The sequence below is a fragment of the Pinus tabuliformis genome, chromosome 1_1 (genome assembly GCF_031772625.1).
Source record: "Pinus tabuliformis cultivar Carrire ecotype Pingquan chromosome 1_1, CPIR1, whole genome shotgun sequence".
Lineage (NCBI taxonomy): Eukaryota > Viridiplantae > Streptophyta > Pinopsida > Pinales > Pinaceae > Pinus > Pinus tabuliformis.
In genome coordinates this window covers 550,523,795-550,545,965 of record NC_142297.1, presented here as the reverse complement: position 1 = coordinate 550,545,965, position 22,171 = coordinate 550,523,795, and the positions used below count along the sequence as shown (strand labels likewise).

General features: G+C 37.6%; 1 protein-coding gene across 1 annotated transcript; it reads right to left on the bottom strand.

Annotated features, from left to right (window-relative positions):
- Positions 1–11,440: 11,440 nt before the first annotated feature.
- LOC149214308 (uncharacterized) lies at positions 11,441–19,923 on the bottom strand. The gene is made up of 2 exons (XM_089392270.1): positions 18,717–19,923; positions 11,441–12,525 (listed from the first exon to the last, which is right to left on the bottom strand). Exons 1-2 carry the CDS (start codon positions 19,463–19,465, stop codon positions 11,883–11,885), a joined length of 1,392 nt encoding a protein of 463 aa, XP_089248396.1. The 5' UTR covers positions 19,466–19,923; the 3' UTR covers positions 11,441–11,882.
- Between the last annotated feature and the right edge of the window lie 2,248 nt (positions 19,924–22,171).

Sequence of the window (22,171 nt, the reverse complement as noted above, 5' to 3'; positions counted from 1 at the left end):
AAATACATAAAGTGATCCACGTTGCGGCAGGGAAGGGACCAAGACGTGTCGGAGTTTACCAATATTTTTCATACCCTTCGCACAAAGTTGGGTATCAAGGATTCTAAGCTGCATTTGGTACTCAAATACTGAGGATACCTACATAGGTACATCGAGGACGAGTTGGAGTTCCTGGACATCTCCTTGCTCGACATAGCGTACAGATACCCTCTCAAGATCGAGAAGAAGTTTAAACAGAAGAAGCGAGACTTTGGATCTGCAAATCCGAAGCAAGGGAAAGGTGCCCCCAAACCATTGAACAAAAGACAAAGCCAAGGCGGGGTGGCCCAGGACAACCCAACAAAGCCACAAGAAAAGAACAACACTGCGAAGCCGAAGAAGGACACGGGAAAGTGGTGTGAGTTCCATAAGAGCTCCACTCACAAAACAAGTGAGTGTCGAACCAAGCAGTCACTGGTAGCCGAGCTAAAGTCTTTGGAATCAGATGCATGTTCCAACTCTGAGTTAGAACCCAATAAGGGGAATGAAAAATGGAAGCAAATTATTGATGCGGAGCCCAATGCAACCATTTCCACCACGAATATCCAGAAGGAGGAACCCGAAGATCCAGAGGAGGAGGAGCGCCTCTTCCACTCCCAGATGTGGGTAAAGAGCTCCCCGCTACAATTCATTGTCAACAGTGGGAGCCAAAAGAACCTCATTTCGGCATAGGTCGTGAAGTGGTTGGGCTTACCGACCACACCACATCCACAACCGTACACCATCGGGTGGCTTCACCAAGGACGGGATCTTCGCATGAACCAGCAGTGTCACCTTCCATACAACATCAAGCCCTTCACGAATGAGGTATTGTGTGACGTTGCTCCCCTTGATGTCTATGATGTATTATTAGGCCAACCATACTTGTGCAAGCGACATGTTGTGTATAAGTCAAGGCCTCATGCTGTTATTGTTACTTTGGGAAATAAGTTGTATAGAATATCGGAGGTAGCACCGCCTAACGCCATATATTTGGTTACTGCAAAACAATGCAGTAAGCTCATTTCCAAAACCAGGAAATTTGTTTTCCTGATGATACGCCCTCAAGAAAAGAAGAAGATGGTGGCCACGACCTCTAGACAGGGCCCCTTTGCATGACAACTACAGATGGACAAGGTCGTGGAGGAGTACGAGGACATCTTCACCTCCCTCGCAAGGGTTCCTCTGCACTGTCAAGTCAAGCACTCCATCGATATGACCCTAGGTGCGTCGTTGCCCAATGGACCAATGTATCGATGCTTTGTTCTAGAGAACAATGAAATCAAGAGGCAGATTTAGGGGCTACTGCAGAAAGGTCACATCTGACCGAGTTCATCGCCCTGTGGAAGCCCGATCGTGTTGGTACAGAACAAGGATAGGACTTGGAGACTCTGTATTGACTATCGGGAGTTGAACAAGATCACTGTCTGGAATAGGGACCCGATCCCACGGATTGGTGACCTTCTGGACCAACTAAAGGGGGGAAAATATTTCAGCAAGATTGATTTGAAGTCGGGATATCACCAGGTACCAATCAAACCCTCCGATGTGTGGAAGACTGCCTTCAAAGCCAAGAAGGGTCTTTTCGAATGGTTGGTTATGCCTTTCGGGTTAACAAATGCTCCTGCAACCTTCATGAGGCTAATGGATGACATCTTGCGGCCATTCACCAACTCATTTGTAGTGGTATACTTGGATGACATCCTGATCTTCAGCCAAAGTTGGGAAGAGCACCTCCACCACATTCGACAGGTTCTCCAAACACTGCGGCAACACAAGTTATGCGCCAATTTGGAGAAATGGACTTTTGGCATGACCCAAGTTCAGTATCTGGGATACATTATTGATGAACGAGGGGTGCATGTGGATCCAGCCAAGATCCAAGTCATTCAGGATTGGCCATCTCCAACCACTCTGATAGAGCTCCACAGCTTTCTAGGAATTGCCAACTTCTACCGTAGGTTCCTGTTGAGATTTTCTCATATCACCTAGCCCTTGAAACAAGTCACCAAGGAGGAGAGAAAGCAAAATTATTTTGGTCTGAATCTCAACGGAAAGCATTCACAGAGATGAAACATTGCCTCTGCTCGGCACCAGTGCTCACATTACCAGACTTGCAACAACCATTTGAGATTGAGACAGATGCCTTAACTACTAAAGGAGCTTACAAAGCAATATCAGCATAACATCAAACTTTATATTAATATGGAAAATGATTACAACATTACAGAAGTTTGATACATCCGGCATCCCCATACAAATCAAATGTAATTGTCTTTATACAAGTGCATGGGCAGAGACTTTGCCCAAATTAAGAAAAAACTAAAATATTACAACTGTTTGCTAAAATAAAATAGAAAATATAGTAAATCGACATCCTGGATTTGATCCATGAATGAAAGCATGGATCAAACTAACTTTGTTTGATCGTTGGAGTTGTTTTCCTAATTCAGCCAGAGATGAAAGGAATAACGATCTAGGTAGTTTCAAAGGCTATTCTGGAGCAGTCAATAGGATAGCATCCATGTAGATGGATTTTCTAACAAAACCCATGTTCCTGTTCCTTTTATGGCTGACCGGAACATACCTAACCGTCGGGGTCTCTGCAAGAAATCAACACTTCTGCAGGAAATCGTTGATCTTTTGCAGGAAATTGTGGAACTGCCCCAAAAGACGGTTGGTCTGCATGAAATTTGATTAGTACCCTCAAAGTTGTAGATAAGTTAATTAGGTAGCATTTAACCTCAAAATACTTAAGAATAAAATGAAATGATACATTTGGAGTCATTTGCATACCTTAGAGTCCACAACACCCTTCTAGTCTAAATGACATATTAAATGGCAAAAAGAGGGTAATTGGAGGTCAAAAAGAGTTCTGAAGGGGAAATCAAAGCCTTAGAAGTGTTGTCAAAAATGGCCAAAATCTAGGCTCAATAGTACATATAGTACTTGTCGAAGGAGGGGGACCTATCTCGTATATGAGGCACTTATTTATGAAAGCATTAAAATGTTATATGCTTAGCACACCACTGATTAAACAAGAGTGGAATGGAACTTTATATTGTAGAAAACTAGAAATGTGATTACAATAAATGACTAATTAGTCAACGGGCTAGTTATAATTACCCAGCTCAACAAGAGAAGGGGTTTTTTATAGATAACGCATTCTATCTAAATTAATCAAGGAATTTGATGAACACCCATGAGAATAAGGAAGTTCCATCTTATCACATCAATATTCCAAAAGATATCAAAAATCAGGCATAAGTTGACTTAATAAGTTGTGTGACAAATGGCAGTTGAGTAATCATCCTTGTCTAAGCACTTATTTTCCTTTGTCACTTTTGAGTGTGAGAAAAATAAGTTGTTGACTACATAGATAATCCATAGGCAACAATTAGTTAGTTGACTATTTCACTAGCACAATTGTCACAAAGTTGCAACATCCTTTCTCTAAAGTTGTAACAATGGGCCTAAGTGAGAGATGCAACAATAACCATGGTAAGAGTTGCAACAATTTTACTAAGGCGAGATTCACAACATATGTCAAGTAAGAGTCATGCCATAGAATTGTGAGTCATAGCATGCAGATTTGCAACAATGGTGGTAGCAATTCATATTTGCAACACTTGTGACCGCAACTTAGAGTTGTAACATTTGTGCTTAGACAAAGTTGCAACAACTACACTCAGGAGTTGCAACACCTTCATCTTCACAAGGATTGCAGTAGTTATTAAAGTTGCAACAACTACACTCAGGAGTTCAACACCTTCATCTTCACAAGGATCACAGTAGTTATTAATAGAGTTGTAGCACCTGCACTTGCAACGTATAAGTGCAGTCTTCTTTCATGTATACCATTGTTAATACGAAAAGGTGATCATTTCTTGAAAATGCATAAGAATAAGCACTAAAATAAAATATTAGGAGGATAATCATACCTTGACCAAAAATGCATCATTATGGATGGAAAAGGTATTAAGATGAAATGGAAACAAGAAAAAGATGGAGGAAAAGTTATTGGACTAGCGCTAAAAAAATGTTAATTTGGACCCCTGTCACTTGTTTCCTTCTAGGTTTACTCAAATTTCAAGTGCAAGCACTTGTTGGATGTGAAATTAAATTACACATCTTATGAGTACCCATTCTATATACTTTTGATTAGACCCACATTGAAAAAAATTGAAAATACATGAAGAAAACATGTTTCTTTCAATAAACAATTTTCCTTCATTTTCTTTTCCAATTTCTTCAATGTGGATTTACTCAAAAATATGTAGAGTGGGCATTCATTGAATATGGAATTTAATTCCACATCCAATAAGTGTCTACACTTGACATTTGAGTAAACTTGTAAGCATATAAGCTGAAATACACTTGAGAAAAAAGTAGTTTTCTTTCTTTTCCTTTAAAATTTCATAACTCTTACTTTATTATTTTAACTATTTTTATTATTTTTCATAGGAGACCCATTTAGACCTCAAATTTCCCTAAATTTTCTTTGAAACTTCTAAGCTTGACGATGTTATCATAATATATTTTTCTCTATTGTTGAACCACTGTGTGGAACAAGGCTTTTTTCTTGTAGTCATTTAAGGAATCATTTGTTTCAATGTGTCTTCTTGGCTTGATGATATATCTAAGTTGAGGTTGGATGATGTTCTAAGTATGGAAATTTCAAATTCAATAAGGAGCATATATCTCCTTTTGTAAAATAATTTATATGCGGTGAATCCCATGGTGGTCTTTCAAGCAATGTTATATGTGCACATAGATTCAATTATCCTATTTTCCCAATCCCCTTAATGCATGTTTATTGTCTTAGTGAGGATGTTTTCCAACCCCTTGATTATCACCTCTACTGGTCCTTTTTTTCATGGGTGGCATGCATTACATGTTCTATGTCATGCCTTGTTCAATTGCATGATAAGTTCAATGAGATTTGAGGTGAAATTTGGTCCTTAATATGTGGTTAATTCCTTTGGGACCCAAATATTCAAAAAATGGTTTCATGTAAAAATTTAGCTACATTTTCTTCAAAGAAATCTTCATTTCAACCCATTCTAAAGTAATAAGATCGAACCAAGATACGCCTATTATGGTATGAAGGTGGGTCATTTTTTCCTACAACATCTAAGCCCCACTTATCAAAATATTCTAATAAAATATTAGGTTGCAAAAACATGCCAACATTTTTGGTAGGTTTTCCTATCTTTTGGAATTCATTATGGTGATATACATATTGTTGAGCATCTCTATGGAGGGTAAGCCATTAATATTGGAGTTGAAATATCTTATAAGCTATCCCTTTGCTACATAGTGACCACCACAAGACTCATCATGGCATGCATAGAGAATTTCATGAACTTAATCTTGTCTCACACATCTTCAATATGTTGATTTGGGGTAGCATCGGATGTGCTCTAGCCATGAAAATTGGTGGAGAGGCTAAAGCACATAAGATCTCCAAGACCCGGAAATGGTTTGGGTAGATTTTAACCGATTTGGGAGATATTAAAATAATTAATATTTTTAATGGAGTTCCTAAATCTAAACTTAGGAAAAATAAAATATTAATGGATATTAATATAAAACTGGGTTAGAAGGGTCCAAAAGTCATGGATCAAGCCAAATCTAATCTTAGTCGTTGATTAAAGATTTAATCTCAGTTGTTGATGGACCTATGAGAAAAGTATAAGAGACTTGAGGGTCAGTTGGAGAACACACTGAGGGAGACCAGTCAGTGAGATTTATGGAGCGGGGTTAGCTGAGAAATTCAAACTAGTGGTCTAGAGAGCAGCAGGAGGCATCAAGTACGAAACAGAGAGTCGGGAGCAGCACCAAAAGACCAACGCAAAGGTTGGAGAGGCAGACGCAGAGGCAACAGCAGACTGCGCAGTCAGTGGAGGGCTTGCGTGGGTGACGCAGAGAAGCTCAGAGCTGACGCAGAGTGTCTGGGAGCCACGCAGAGGTCAGCCAGGCTGACGCTGAGACTGGGAGAAGTGTTGGAGAATTTTCTCTCTGTTGGGTAAGCCAGTTTGGCACCTTGTTGTACTGAAGAATTGTTGAATAATAAAATCCTCCCTTGCTGCACCAATTTTCCCACATTGGGTTTTTCTGGGGACTGTTGTCCAAAATATCTGTGTCGATGTGTTGATTCTTGCGCATGTGTTTGTTTATGTATTATGGTGCGATATTTGCAGTAGAATTTATTTTAATGTCTATTGAAGGAATTTCATAAATAACTTATTGGAAAATAAGTAGGTAAAGTAAATCAGTTGTTGCAGTGATAGAATTTTCACACAATATCTACTCAAGCCCATGTTTAGACAAGTAGTCCTTGATCCAAGTGTAGGTGCCACTTTTCCTAATGATTTTGTAATGTTCCTTGTAGAAGAAGTGTTGAGTGAACCTCCTATTGTTATATAGTTGGCTATGTTAGGAAACTAGGGGGTTTCTAAGGATATTGCAAAGGGAAACTCATCTAGATTTTCTGTCTACCGCCTCATGCATTAACTAGGTGGAAAATTTATTACTTTAAGTCTTGAGAAGTAACCACAGGTAACTCAATGGGATACATTCAAGAACCTCAATAAGCCAGTGTTGCCCCATTTGATATGAAGAAGAGTAAAAGATACATTGGCACTTATGCAAGGGTTCATCATTGAATTTCAAAAATAGGAAATTTAGTTGAGGATATATCCCAAATAACTTTAGTTGGGGATATCTCCCAATAACCCAAATATGTTCATGAAGTACTAGGAAGTTTATGTAGCCACATCAAACGAGTAATGTTTTTCATACCAAATACAATTGATGAAGCTCATTTCCAAGCATGGTTTGTAGACATACCTAAGAAGAAAGGACATTGCATTGCACCAACATACACATTGCCACAAAATGGTGTAAAGAAGTATAAACATAAAAAACAAAGGCAGCAATTATAGTTGCACATGAATGACAACAACTAAACAACCACTATAAGCAATATGAAGAAGCTTGGATTCAAAGTACGTGATCATTATTGTCCATATCCTATACAATGTGAGTTGAGAGTCACATAACAATGTAAATTTATATTCACCAATGATGCAAACTTTTTTGATTTAAAGGAAGATGTTATATTGTTGGATGTGTGGAGTGTGATATTGGGAAGTCCTTCCATGTATGAGAGAAACTATGTTTAGAGCAAACCAATGTTGTCTATTGAAAAACATTTCTCTATAATGCTCATAAACGTAAATTGAAACTATCACTAAGAATTAACACAAGAACTTGATTCAAAAGTGCTAAAAGTTGTCATTCTTGTTCTTGATAGAATAAAGAGAGACAAGAAGATGGGTAAGAGAGCACATTTGGAAGGATGTGACAGACCAAAAAGAACAATTGATTCAAGGCTATAAAGAAGTGCTTCAAGAACCCAAAGAATTATCACTAAACCTAGAAGTTGTAGATGTGATTCATTGGTTACCAAAGTCTCCTTTGCGTAGTTACAATTGATTACATTTCTATAGTTATGAATCAATTTAGCAACATTTTTGTCTTTGCATCTTGTAAGAAGACAATACAAGGTCATGAAGCAAATAAATTAGTACTCTAAAATGTATGGACATTTTGGATTGCCTCATTTGTTTGTGTTAAGTTGAAATTCAAGGTTTCCGAGCAAGTTTTGGACAATGTATTGACATATTTTGGATTGCCTCATTTGCTCGTGTCAAGTTGAAATTCAAGGTTTATGAGCAAGTTTTGGACAATGTTATGGAAAAGAATGAATAATGCTAAGGACTTCTAGCTTTTCATCGACATACCAACAAACAAACTAACATTATTACGTAACGTTGGTACAACTATAAAGAAGTTATGGCCAAAAGCATAGTCTTGGGGAACAAAAAAATTGTGTAAATTCAATAGTCTTATGATAGGAAAGTTATTGTTCCACCCAAAAATTCTCCTTTTGAAACTGATTTTGATTATTCGCCACCATCATCTGTGGATCTTGTGCCTAAGCAATGTGTGGAGGCTAAGCAGGAAATATATGAAGAGACAAATAGAGAAAATTCAGCTTCAAGTGTGGGATCAGTGAAAGCAAGGTCAAGAGAAACACGGGTGTCAACATGACCAAGATAGAACAATAATAAATTCTATGTTAGAGACCAAGTATGGATCTAACTCTCAAAAAGGTACGACCAAGAAGATGAAGATCATTGAACATGTCAATAATAATGCATTCAAATTGAATTTACCTTTGTATATTAAAGAGGTAAATGTAAAGAACTTGCAATTGTGTGAATTGTCCATGTATATTAAAGAGGTAAATGTAAAGAACTTGCAATTGTGTGAATTGTCCATGCTAGACAAGGACAAGGAAGGAAAAGTACTATCGACAACAAAATAATTTGCCCCAAATGCACTCAAAGAATTGGGGAAGGATACAGTGACATGAAAGGTCCAAAATACTTCCAAACTAATAGTGAACTTTTGGGGGTCAACAATCTTCTATTGAGGAAGTACAATCTAAAAGGATCATATTAATAAATTGAACAGCTTTTAAAGTGTTCAACATTAATTCTGTGGTCAAGGCAATAAGGCTCAAGGGCTAAACTCATGGGAGTAGTCCTAGGTTTGAGATTGAAGTTACCCTTTCAAACAATGGGTAGCTCGAGAAAACATGGTCTTGTGAACAATCCTTACAAAGGCCATAACAATAGTTTGATGTTAAAGGAGACAATCATGTTGACATCTTTCCCACAAGCATTGGGAGAGTTTTACAAAGTGATCTTGCAAAAGCCCATATAAAAGTTCTTCCAATGACCAGCAATGGAGGTGGTGGGGTGGCACATGTAGTATTATGTGATTTGTTGTAGAAGTAATACAAGGTGAAGTTCATGGATCCATCATCCTCTATTTCTGGATGGCTAATTATAGAACAAATCAATGTTATGAGCAATGCACTCCTTCACAAACTACTCAAAACTTCACTCTCCACACATAATGTATCATGTGGCATGTGAAAATGGGCTCGTACACTACAAGAGATTCACTTGATCAATGCATGCACACTTCCTAATTGAATTTGGGGGTGTCAAGTCTCACGCTACACCCATTGTCTAATCATGCAAATATTAGATGGCCCATGGACAAATTTAGGGCTAAAAGTAGGGTTTCCATCAAACATCCTACAATAATATCAAAATTAAACCAAAAGGTGAAGTGGCATGAAAGGAAGACACCAAATTTGTAAGATAGGTAAGATTGGTTGGGACAAAAATACATTTGGTTATGAGAAACAAGTGGAGTCTTAACAAAAGGTGTGGCATGTGATGCATGTCAATAGAAACCACCCATTATGGGGAGCCTTGTGCATCCCATGTACATGACATGAATGCATGACAATCTCCACTTCATTAACAAAAGCATTAACAAAAGCATAGGGCACTTGTAGTTGCCAGCACAAATATTTCTTATTGACAGTTAGCTTTCCAATAAAGATATCTTTGAAGAAATATAAATCCATGGGGATTTGTACAAAAACAGAATTAGGGAGCACTAAGAGTGGAAAACATTTAAAATGAAAAGCAGTAAACCAAGGCTCTAATAGCACTTTTATCTATTCGGACCTTATTATCTATTTGCCCTAAAATTCAATAGAGTCAAGAAAGCAATTTTCATGGTAAAGTTATCATGTATGGTTGGTCTATCATGTCAACCATACACTAAGTGATGTTGATCACAGATCACAGTCGATACTAGATTCTATAGGTGGGGATCAAAGCATGCACTGAAGGGTGGTGATCACCACATTTTACTGTATTAACCCAATGCTACAATAGACAATGAAACCAACATTCTTAGCGAAACACTCTAACTAAAGATGCCAGGAAGTAGTAGAACATTTTAGCACACAAATATAATTAAATCATAAACCATAACATATATGCATACCAAGTCAAAACAATAATCAAATAATTATATTGATTACTTAGTACAATGCTCTCACCCAATCTCCCCATTTGGGTTCAATGCATAAATATAATAGACATCAAAATATATGAATGCATGACAATATCCATAAATTAGACTAGACATGTTACTTCAAAATCTCTATGTAGACAATGTACCATTCCAAATGGAGATTTAACACAAAACAAATTGACCCACATTACTTCTCCAAAGAAAAATCCTTCCTCTTGAACCCATCAACCCTCTCAACAACTACCAATATTCGACTATGCAGCAGGACTGCCTTTTGTGACTAATTCTCAACTACCACTCCAAATATTACACTTTAAAAAACTTCAGATATGCAATCTGATAGGAGAAACACCGGCTCAGTTTTGAAATGTCGAGCTAAGCCCAACGGGGGTTGGAATGATAAAAAATATTGGATTACGTGGCAGGCAAATTGAGCAACTCGTAATGCATGTGCAAAGAATGGACCAATGACAATTCTAACGCATCAGATGAAATGTCAAACAATCGTATTCAAGCCGAAGTATTTGTCAACCTGAGTTTAGAGACGGATTTATCAATTGCAATTTGCTAACGCTGGAGTCAATGCACTCCTCAGAAGGGTAATGGATTTGGCCAGAATCCTGCTAACATTCAAGGTAAGCATTTTTTTCCTACACTTAATCATCAAGTCTAACAAAGTCGATGTATCGGCTTATTATTTATTAAGAAACTTTGGAGACTGCATATTGCAGATTAAGATAAAAAAGAAACAGAATGACTGATACTTCAAAAGTGGACATGAAGTAGCTAAGCAAGGCCTGAGAAACTGTAAGTCATAAATTGAGAAGATGAATTGTTATTGCAAGCCCTCCTGCCGTCTGATATGAGGAAGGTGAGCCAAATCAAAGCAGCAAAGAGGAATACAGGAGCACTATTGGGAAGTAGCCAGCTTCGCAAACCCCTTGGAGTTTTGGTACTGTATACATATTATGGAGTGTATATAAAATAGGTTGGATGCATGGATAATAGGATGTACAGAAATAGTGAAAGTTCAAATGCTGCTAACATTTTTCTATATTTAAAAAAATCATATTCAACCACACAATACGATCTTTCATTTTCCTAGTCAATCAAATAACAAAAGTTTATCTTAGATGTTACCCAAAATGAAGAATAAACCTTGTTCCAAAATGATTTTTCATAAATAGTTATAGGTCTTAAAACAAAGAATCTGAGTCCAACAATGGGGAAGCTTACAGAAGTTGATAACACATCTGCCCTTATACCAATCTAAATAACAAACAGATCGTCCTCAACCACACAATTTTATTATTTTGGCTCCACTATGTAATAATAGCAGTGAATAGTATAACCTTTCATTGCTGAGAAGTCCAAGGCCCATTTAGACATTGAAGATGAAATTTACACCCATTCATAAGCATATCAATGCTTCAGAGAATGCTAAAGCAAATATGGATGACAGTAGATTATTCTAGTTTTCAATATTAATGTAGAAATAAATCCCCATGTATAGGACCTTTGGTTTTCACACAACAATAACAGTTGGAGATGTTCGTTGAAGCGCATGAATGAACTGTTAAATATATAAGAGAATACCAGAATACTTTTCGGAAGTTCAAAAGGATTATTTGTACGCAATAATTTAACTAAGCAACCCAATCTGGAGCATTATCAAGTACCATGGAAAAAAACAGGCCTGCAACTTCTATCTCAAAACAACATCTTCATAAGGTAGCTGTACAATTTTCTAAACATTACCACTACTTGCTCACAAGTAGATCAGTAAAACACCTGATCTTGTACTTTCCTCCGTTTATCTGATATTTATGTTGCTTGTTCTGAATACAGAATTATACTTTTTGTTGGCAAAACGTAAAATTCTAGGAAAACAATTACTCGTCCATTTTGTCTTCATCCCTCTCATCAGGCACCTCATTAAACATGAATTGCTCCTGATATTCCATAAGGAATTGGGTTGACCTCTTAACATCCATAAATAATTGGTAAACTCTGCTAACATCCTCAACCTCAACACATTTCGCCTTTCGCTTCTGGCAAGCTAGAGCAGCTGCTGTGATTAAGTGAATGGCATAGCGCAATGAAGTATTAACTGCTATCTTTGTTAGAAGTTCCTTGGCATCCTCTGACAATGCAATGTCTTCTTCTTCAGATCTTATCTCAAGAATTTTGTGCATATCATCTTCTGTATATGGCTCTGTCGAAATAATGAGCAGACGATCCAAGAAATCAATGGGTATACCATGTGGGGACTTGTAATTTGTTCCACGGATTTTTGTGATACCACGATTTGTTGCAACAACCAATATTGGTGACATCTCATTCTCTAGAGCACGATTCAAAAAAGAGAAGCATTCAATGTCAAGCATATGGACTTCATCAATAAAAAGAACTCCTGGTACAATGTCAGCTTTGCCCTCTTCCCTCCATTCAGCAACTTTACCGTCAATCTGATCCCTGACTTCAGAACGGATTTCTCCAGTATCACCTGTAAAGAGGGCCAAAAACCCTTGGGTCCTGATATCATAGAGTGAAAGTATTATTAGAGTTTCCATATATTCAAACAAGCACAACAACATCTATGCATCCTGCCAATTAAAATCTGCACTCCCCCTACAAATTTGATATTGATTTGTTAAATGGAAATTCAAACAGATGAGATCAGATCATAATAGTGGAGATTAGGCAGTCTTGAATTTACAGCCATGCAATGAATAGCACTGCAAACCAACTCCTTCGTGGTTGATTTCTGACATATACAAATCTTCTATTGTCACTCTTCAAGTGTACTGTCTATATTTTGTTGGAAGAACATGTACTTCATCTATCTTTGAATATCCAACTATGAACTAGCATGCCCTCTAAACTAGAATGGGAATGCCAAAGTGAAACATATGGGCACATAGAATGAAACAAGGAGATTGCACTATCTTTGCTGCAGAGTTGTGAATGAACTAGATGCTCATCATCGAACCAAGTGGGGAATCTTTTTAGTTTTGACAATGGTGGTTAATATTGTCAAGTGAGATGGATTGGTAATGCCCTGAAAGACCATGTGATATAAGGAAATAGAGAGACTGGCATGTTTGCAATATGTGTGAAGAACATGCAGAACTATCATTGAGTTCCACTGATACCAGTAGGAAACCAACCCACTGCCTTTGACCTTTGCATTTCTCAAGGTACAAAAATTATTTGTGCTGACCATGATCTTCACGTCAAGAAATTTGCAAGCTCACTGAAACGAAAATTGTGCCTGTAATTCAACCACTGCATGGTTCATCATAAGGAGAAGTGAACAATATTCTTTTTCATATAGATAGAGAGGATGAGCATTGATTGGAAAAGCAAACCACAGAAGGAGAGTGGGCTTGATTAATTAGAATATTACGTGGGCTTGGAAGGAGAGTGGGCTTGGAAGTCAACATCTGTCATTATGTTAATGGTTGGTTGAAGGGCTACAGAAGAAGATTAGCACAATGTATCAATGAAAATCTGCTGCTGCATTTATCACATATAAAATCACGAGTAAAATAAATGGCAGGGAGCTTGCTGGTCAGGGGTGAGGTTTTATATTCAACATTATTATGCAACCTAAAAAGTAGATTATATTTACTGATCACATTGATCTTGTCTCTCTAAATCACGTGATTTAGGTCAGTTCTGTGAACAAGGAGTCAAACACATAACAATATTGAATAATGTTATGAATACCACGTAATAATAATGCTAAAAAAACCTTCTTCTCATTCCCCATTAACACACACTTGTACTAACTAGCATCCTTTCAAATCAGTTTTCCATTTCAAAAAATATCGCAAAAAACAACACACAGTACATTTGCAACATAAAACCCTAAGAATCAATGAATGTAAAGAACAAATCCCTGGTAAACCAAATATATGTAATAAAAAATTATTTTCCATGAAATGTATTGTGATATACTGATATACTTTATAAGCGCATGATAATAATGCTAAATTTCCCTTATTCTCATCCCCATTATTATGTGGTATGTTATGAATACCACATAATAATAATAATGCTAAAAAGGTCTTTCTTCTCATTCCCCATTACCACATACATTACCACATACTTTTCCTGCCTAGCATCCTTCCAAGTCAATTTTCACTTTCGAAATTGCTGAGTTGGTGCTCAGCTGAAGAGGTTGGAGTCTCATGTGGGTCAGTGCCTACAAAGTTGTTGAGTTGAAGCTCAGCTAGGAGACTGAAATCTTCTGTAGGTTGGTGCTTAGCAGAAGTTGTTAGTTAGTAATTATTGAGGATTGGTGTCCTCATCTTCTTGATAGCTTGGTGCTTACAACTTTTGTGTGTTGGTGCTTACAGAGGATTGGTGTCCTCATAAATAGATGTAATGAATTGAAGATTGTTTACAAACATTTCTTCTTCAAAATTTGACTCGTACTTTGATCTCTGTGTTCATATATTGTGAATGATAATGTGATATGAATTTAATTTCAAGATTAACTAGGTGAAAATTTGTTGAAAGTAACAAAATATTGATTCACCCCCCCCCTCCTCAGTGTTTCCAACATGACAACCATGCCAATGATACCAAGGGCGTAACAGGTACATCCCAAAAGTACCCAATAGGTTGGGTGTGCTCAGGGATGTAGCAGGGACATACCTGTCACCTGCAATACAGTGCACAAACATTTCTACAGTCCTCCCACCAACATTCCTACACTCCTCTGTAGCACGGGTTCTCGTCCCGGTGCTGGAGCAGGTACTTCCCAGATGCACCCATACAAACAAACCAGGTTCTTCCCATAAGAACTCAGTACTCAATACTTGTGGCACGAGTTCGTTTTCTTAAACGAGTTCGCCAAAAACTGAAAATGGGTGTGTGAACCCTGAAAATGGGTGTGTTACAGGTTCCTATGTAGCATCGGGCAAGAAAAGAAATTCCTATATTAGTTAAACATTTCAAATTTAAATTTCTTTGCCCTGAATTAGTTCCTGTATTTTATTTCTTAATGATATAATCACTAATTAGTAATGCATGCCTCTAACAGAAATACAACATCCAATACCATTAAGTACAAGTCATCTAAAGAAGGATATATGCATTTAAAAGAACGTAGAAATACCATTAAGTACAAGTCATCTGAAACCTGAAGGATATATGCACTTAAATATGTTTTGCTATGTCAATACCCATATAATATAAATGTTTCATTGCACTCAACACAACATACTATCGGATATATTTCACAAAATATCACAAATATCCACATACCCTGTTTCAAAAAGTCACGCACCTATCCCAATACCCATGTTTCCTAGCAACATAACTACACTCTATAAACCAGTGTTGATAATATCACAAATAATATAATCACCTAACCCAAAACCCATGTTTCCTAGCAACATAACTACACTATAAACCAGTGTTGATAATATCGGATATATTTTGAGGCAAACAATATTTCAGCAAGTATATCACAATATTTTCATATCTGAAAAGATAACAATATTTACATATTTTAAAATATCACAATATTTTAAAATCTCGGCTAAAATATAGCCAAAAAGGTGTTTTCAAGACCCTGGCCGATATTTTACCGAGAATGATATTATCAACACTGCTGGTATAAACCCTTAAAAAGCCCCATGGGCCATCTCAAACAAAATGATCATTTTGAAGGGTGATTGTTGGTGTTAACAATAGTTTGGAACTTGGAATCTGACAAACAAAATGATCATTTTGAAGGGTGATTGTTGATATTAATAATAGTTTGGAACTTGGTATCTGAAAACTCATAACGCAGGATTTGGATTATTTTCTCCATTGGATTGGACACAAGAATTTAGAGACACCCAAGTACCCCAGGGATACCAAAAAGGATTCCAAGATTATCCTTTTTGGAACACATTGCATGGTTGTTGTTCTAAAATTACATTCTAATTACATATCACACACCATCTGCATTGCTTATTCTGTCAAAGATTGCTTTAATCCAATGTTACACGATGACACATCTCACAAGGTTGAAGGCACCCCCTCACTCCCCACGCCTAGAAGATGAGAGAGAGCTTGACAAAATGTTTCACCACAACCCCGTTTTTGTAGAGCTCCATGTCTGAAACATCTCTTCGAGTTAGAAGACACATTTCACCAAAAGGAGGGGGCTTATGTCCACCCATTTTTGAAAAATGAGGCATGTTTCAAAAAAGGAGGGCTTGCCCCTAGAAATTTGGCCGGATCTCTCCAATCACACTATATACACCTCTATATTTGGGCAATCCACCACCCATTTTGTGCCCCCAATTGTATCATCTGATCCATCGAAATTTGGAGATTCCTGCCAAATGCAGTAGGCCAATGTTTTACAACTCGGACTCGGACTCGGACTCGGCCGAGGATCGACTCCGACTCCGACTCCGACTCGGTAATGACTCGGCCGGCTCGATTTCAATGACTCGGTCGTTGTAAAAAATACATTAAATATTTATTTTTTTTATAAAAAAACATAATTTTAAATATTGATGGGGATGGACAATTATTCTGGTGCTGGGCAAGCAGCAAGCAGGAAGGGGATGAGTCATTAGGAAATTAATATAATTGTATATATGGATTGTCGATGAAGTTAAGAGGAAGAGGACTGATACTTTTAGTCTTCATTAATATCTTGATAGTGTAATCAGGCCTTGGTCTCCAATAAATGGGTGTGAACTATAAAGATAAACTTCAGTTCTTTATCAGTGTCTCCCTGAACCTTGGAATTCTAATCCAAATTGCATCAATATCATTTGTTGCAGAGTGCATGGAAAGATGCATCAAGGCAGTATTTGAGTGCAGCATGTAATTGAAATGGTTCCTTCGATATTTACCAAAATTTATTGAACGATAAAAGAATTCCAATCTCTTGAGGTGACATATAGATAAAAGTTTCAAACAGACTTTTCCTAGTGCTCACTATTGAAATATGAGTCAAATAGGCAAGAAATACACTTCACTGTCATCATGCTGAGCCAAGCAGTGAACAGAGTCACAGGCATTGATAGTATCCACTCATTTCTTAAAGGGAGGCAATTAGAAAACGAGTAATCAAATCACCTTAAGGAATAATGAGGATCTGAATTTCAATATGTAATTGTAGTGGTTCTTATTGCCCTCAATATAATATTGGTGGTAATACAAACATTTTATGTACAGACTTTAAGCTTCTTTCAAATCTGAGGTGTAATTTATCAAGATCTTATGTCTCAACTCTCATAATCCTGAAATATTGTCTCAAAAAGAACTTGTAGTTCTTTAACTTTACCAAAAATCACAAAAAAATGAATAAATTTCATGTTTTACGCTGCCCAGCTGTAGTTTCATTGACTCGGCCGAGTCAATACATGACCCGGCCGGGTTGACCGAGTCAACTATGACTCGGCCGAGTCATTGGATGACTCGGCCGAGTCATAGTTGACTCGGTCAACCGAGCCGGGTTGCTAGGTCAAAGATTTTGGTAATGGCTTGGTTCGAAACGGCCGTTTCGGAGTTGACTCGGCCGGGTTGTAAAACAATGCAGTAGGCACACATCCCCGTATACCTGCACATATGCCAAAAATTTGGGGAGTCTCGCCAAATGCACTAAGCATGTATCTCCATGTACCTACCTACACACATATACCAAACTTGGTGTAGCATTGGCTAGAACCATTTCCAAACACTGAAAACCATTTCAGTAGAAAATATAACAAATCTGACAACTTCTAGTACAAATCAATGTTTTTCCACATTTCCAATCCACATTGGGTATTGAATTTCCACCCTAGAGTGGCAAACCCAGTAACACAACTTGAAACACTATCCAATGTTCCAATCTAAAGGAGTGTCCTCCCGCTACTGACGTCACAATTGAGGCCAAGCAAGTCTTCGGTGATTTTGGTTGCATAGATAACAATACCACACTCTTGTAGAATATTAGCCGAATGTATTGATTCTTTAATGAGGATGATGTTGGTTCTCTAATGACGTACATGGCTTGTTATGCCATCCACTTGCTCCAATCTAATTAAGATCTACACCCTGTTACAGAATCTTAGCCAAATGTACGACACAAAAGGAGCCAAGTGCAAGTACTAGTCACTTTTGCCGTAACAAATACCACTATAGTATAGCAGGTTAGCAAAATGTAAGTATGATCTCTTCGAGCGATTGAACCTTCATTGGTGGCTCAGTCCTCATTTACAGTTCATGGAAGTCAGAATTTTGTTCATTAATCCACTTCAATCATTACCAGGGGCTGTGCTGGTGAGGTTGTCTAATTGGGTCATGGTTCAGTATCAAAGGCAATAGCATGTTAGGCCACCAACCAAGGCGGTCGTGGGTTACAGGTGAAGGCAATAGCATTGTAGGCCACCCTACAAAGTTCAATTTTCTATAGCATTAATAAGCAATTGGATGGAAGTACTTTGTGATTTTGATGGTAAATTATCCGCTCTCACCCCACCTTAGTCAAAGAAAAGTGCTTGTGATTAATGATTCACTCAATCTTTGAAGGTTGTTTCACTTATAAGAACAGACCGTTTGCGCTGTCTAACGTATTCAGGCTAATGCTACTGCTTCTAGAGTTAATGTGAAGCAATTTCACAATATAACAACTAGGGGGCATTAACATAAATTTGTTCTTGTATTAACAAACTAGAGCCTAAAACATGTCAAACTCCAGCAAAATGAAGCAAAATACAGACCTGCTGTTGATGACGTCGATCTCATGTAGCGTAACGCAATGTACTACCTCCTTGCGCTTCTGCAGCTCTCCATCTGGACACTGAACGAACTTGGTCTGCGGCCCCATCGCATCATAATCCTTGGCCCTCGCACGAGACCGCCCCAACTTCGTAATCTTCCCAGAAGCTTTGTCGATCGCGATCACATCCCCACTCTGGACCTTCTCCTTGCTCAATCCCTCGATCATTTTGGTCCCCAAATCATGCACAGTCTCCATCTCTGTCGTCTTCAATGTCAATTTCCCGGTCTTTGCGGCGGCGCCCGATGTGGCAGGCCGATCAATCTGTATCTCGACAACTTCGCCTTCAATAACTTCAGTCTCTTCCTTAATTTTAACCCCTATTGCCTTCCTGAACGCCTGTGTCAAAGCCTCCGTCTTGCTCATGTCTAATGAAAAAATTTCACTGCCTGACATCATTGCAAAGGGAGTTTCTTCGCCTAGGGATTTAGCCATGCCCATGGCTATGGCGGTCTTACCTGTCCCAGGCTGGCCTGCCAACAGAACAGCGCGGCCTGCTATTTTCCCTTCCTTTATCATTTCCAAAATAATTCCTGCGGCTTTTCTAGCGGATTTCTGCCCGACCATACCCTGTGAAGCATTGCGGGCTTCTAATGCATCATCGAGCCCTAAGCCTCTGATGTGCGAATGGGCGCCTATTCGTTCTAGGCGCGTTAAATCCCTAGTCTCCGACATCCTTAGTTCCGTCATGGCTCTTTCTTAAAAAATCACCGTTCGAAACCTGCTAAGTTTCAAAAAGCTCGACAAAAAACGCAACTATGCAGAGATCGGTGTCGAAGGCTATAATGTAGACGAAAACCCTGAATAAAACTGCCAAGCTTTTTTACGTAGCTGCTGGGGTTTGAAATGGACAGAACACCTCGATATTGTTTAAATTGGGAAGAGATTCGAGTGGAGTGGAACAGAGGAGAAAACTTCAAGGTATATAGTGAATCCTGGATATTGTTTTCCATGGGTTGTCGGCGAAGAGACTGATTTTCGGGTTTTAAGGGTTTTGCTGGTTCAAAATGGGCCGCAATGTATGGCAGGAGTAGGGTTTTGGTGAGTTTTTCGGTTGTGTTCGTTAGGTTTCTCAACTGGTGCGGTGCTAACTTCTTTTTCTTCTTCCAGCGGAGAAAGAGAGGAGGGGTATGGGTTGTCCATTTGTCGAGTTAAATTTGAATTTTTAATTATTAAGAGGGATGAAATTTTTTAATAAATAAATTTGTAAAGGTCTGTAGTATTAAAGTTAGTTTTCATTATTCAATTTTATGTATTAAGAAATTTGCATATTGAAAAAAAACAGATGGTGATAGTTAAACAGATGGTGGATTAAGATGCATTTATGTTGATTTTATTTTTTTAAGATATTGTTTTATAATTATTTATAATTTTTTAAAATATTATAGTTATTTAATTTTTTTAATGTGTTTAATGTAATATTATAGTTTTACATTATAGTTATTTAATTTTTTTAATGTAACATTATGTTATAGTGTTTTTTTGGTTAGATTGTAAGGCATTTTGTGATGGTGTAATCATAATCTGTTTAAAAACAATTCTTAATAAATTTTATATGATATAGTTAATATAAAATTTTGAAAATGTATTTAATATAACATATGATGGAGTAAAAAGGAAATTTAGAGGAACAATTATATGAACACAAGTGGTAGAATCTCACCCAAGTTGGAGGCATCTTACTAGTAAGGTGGGAAAAGGTGGCATTCCTTAAGAAATTTGGAGGGTTGGACCTAACAAAAATCTTCCTCTTCAATAAAGCCTTAGCAACGCGAACTTGTGGAGATTAGCACAAAACACCTCTTTATAGGGTCATGTCCTAAAAGTAAAATATTTACGTAATCAGACTATTGAAGATTGGTTTGGAAAGCCAAAAAAATCATCAAAGGGCGTTATAGTCTTCAAGGCTTTGGTGTCAACTTTTCCCATGGTCGGAAATTAAACGATATAGTGAGTAGGGAACAACAAGAAAGTTAAGTTGGGTGAAGACCCTTAGCATGGTGTGAGTGGAGATTTCCACTTATATAGACCTCTTATAAACTCAATCCATAGGATGGGTCATCTCTTGCTTCTTGATGTCAAAGCACAGTCCCCACAAGTCAATGACAAGATTGGTTGGAAATCATTAGCCAATCTGGAATTGTAGAGCTCAATGCTCTAAAATTAAACCAATTCTATAAAGTCCCTGACACTTAACCCCATTGATCTTGTATGTGTAATTAATTATATCATTAACCCCTATATACTCGTGTAATTATAAATGGGCAAAAGACCATGAAAAATTGTAATTACAATTAATACTAGTTGATGAAGAGGTGAATCCTTGATACAAACCATGAGAAGCCATGGGATGAGGTAAGCCAACAAAGGGGGATTTGGAGAATTAATATTTGCCAAATGATTGTTGGTTGTGCTAAAAGATCGTGAGATCTAAGATTGACAACTTTCCTAAGAAAATATCAAATGGGAAGGTTTTGTATTAACTACTAGCAGTTATGAGAGGATTGAGGTTATACCCCATCTATCTTATCCAAGACATGGGACAGTGATACCAAACTACCTTGAGATATGGGTTACATACCATCCTTCTAGAGATTTATGGTGCTCACGTAATACCATCTGGGGAGAGACCTAAGGATAGAGAGAAACACGCGGAGGAATCATAGCTAAGGAGGCATTATCTTAGATGAAGAGAGCATTCTCAAAGAGCAAGTAAAGGCACTCTCATGCGCAAGAGCAGAGAAGAGAAAAGCAAAGTGAAATGCAATGTGCGAGTAGAGACAAAGTATTAGCACTCGTGGGAATGCAAGAATAAAGCGAAAAAATATGTAGGTGGGAAGAAGATTGATGAGATGATTGGATGAAGGAGAATTGACTTCAAAACTCCACCATGTATTAATGAGAAAACTCCCTGCTTCATGGCTTCCATCTTGAGGGTGGAAAACTGCAAGAAATATTGTAGTGTAGTTGAGCCAATGGTGGGGTGGAAGGTGGTTCACCATTGATTGGTTGCAGACAACAATTGTTGTAATAAGATAAGTGTCCTTGTGGACCTAAGTATATAAAGTAAACCATAATGAATGGAATGGAAATTATGCTAGAGACTATGCATTTATGAGTTGCTTACTAAATGGATACCATAGCATGTGTGTTTCCTATGGTAGAGTAAATATGGTTTTAATGGTTCTAATAATTATGTAATGTTGAAAAAATGTGCCCAAAAAAGATCCAAAAAATTTACATGTTTAGACTGTTATATTTTAAACAAGCCTTTGGAAGACTAATAGTGGAAGTGCTTCTTTTAAAAGCCCTTTTATCAAGAAATAAAAAAATATCTCCATGGACTAGTGCAACCTTGGTCTTAGAACTTCCTTGACCCTTTTATTAGAATAAAAA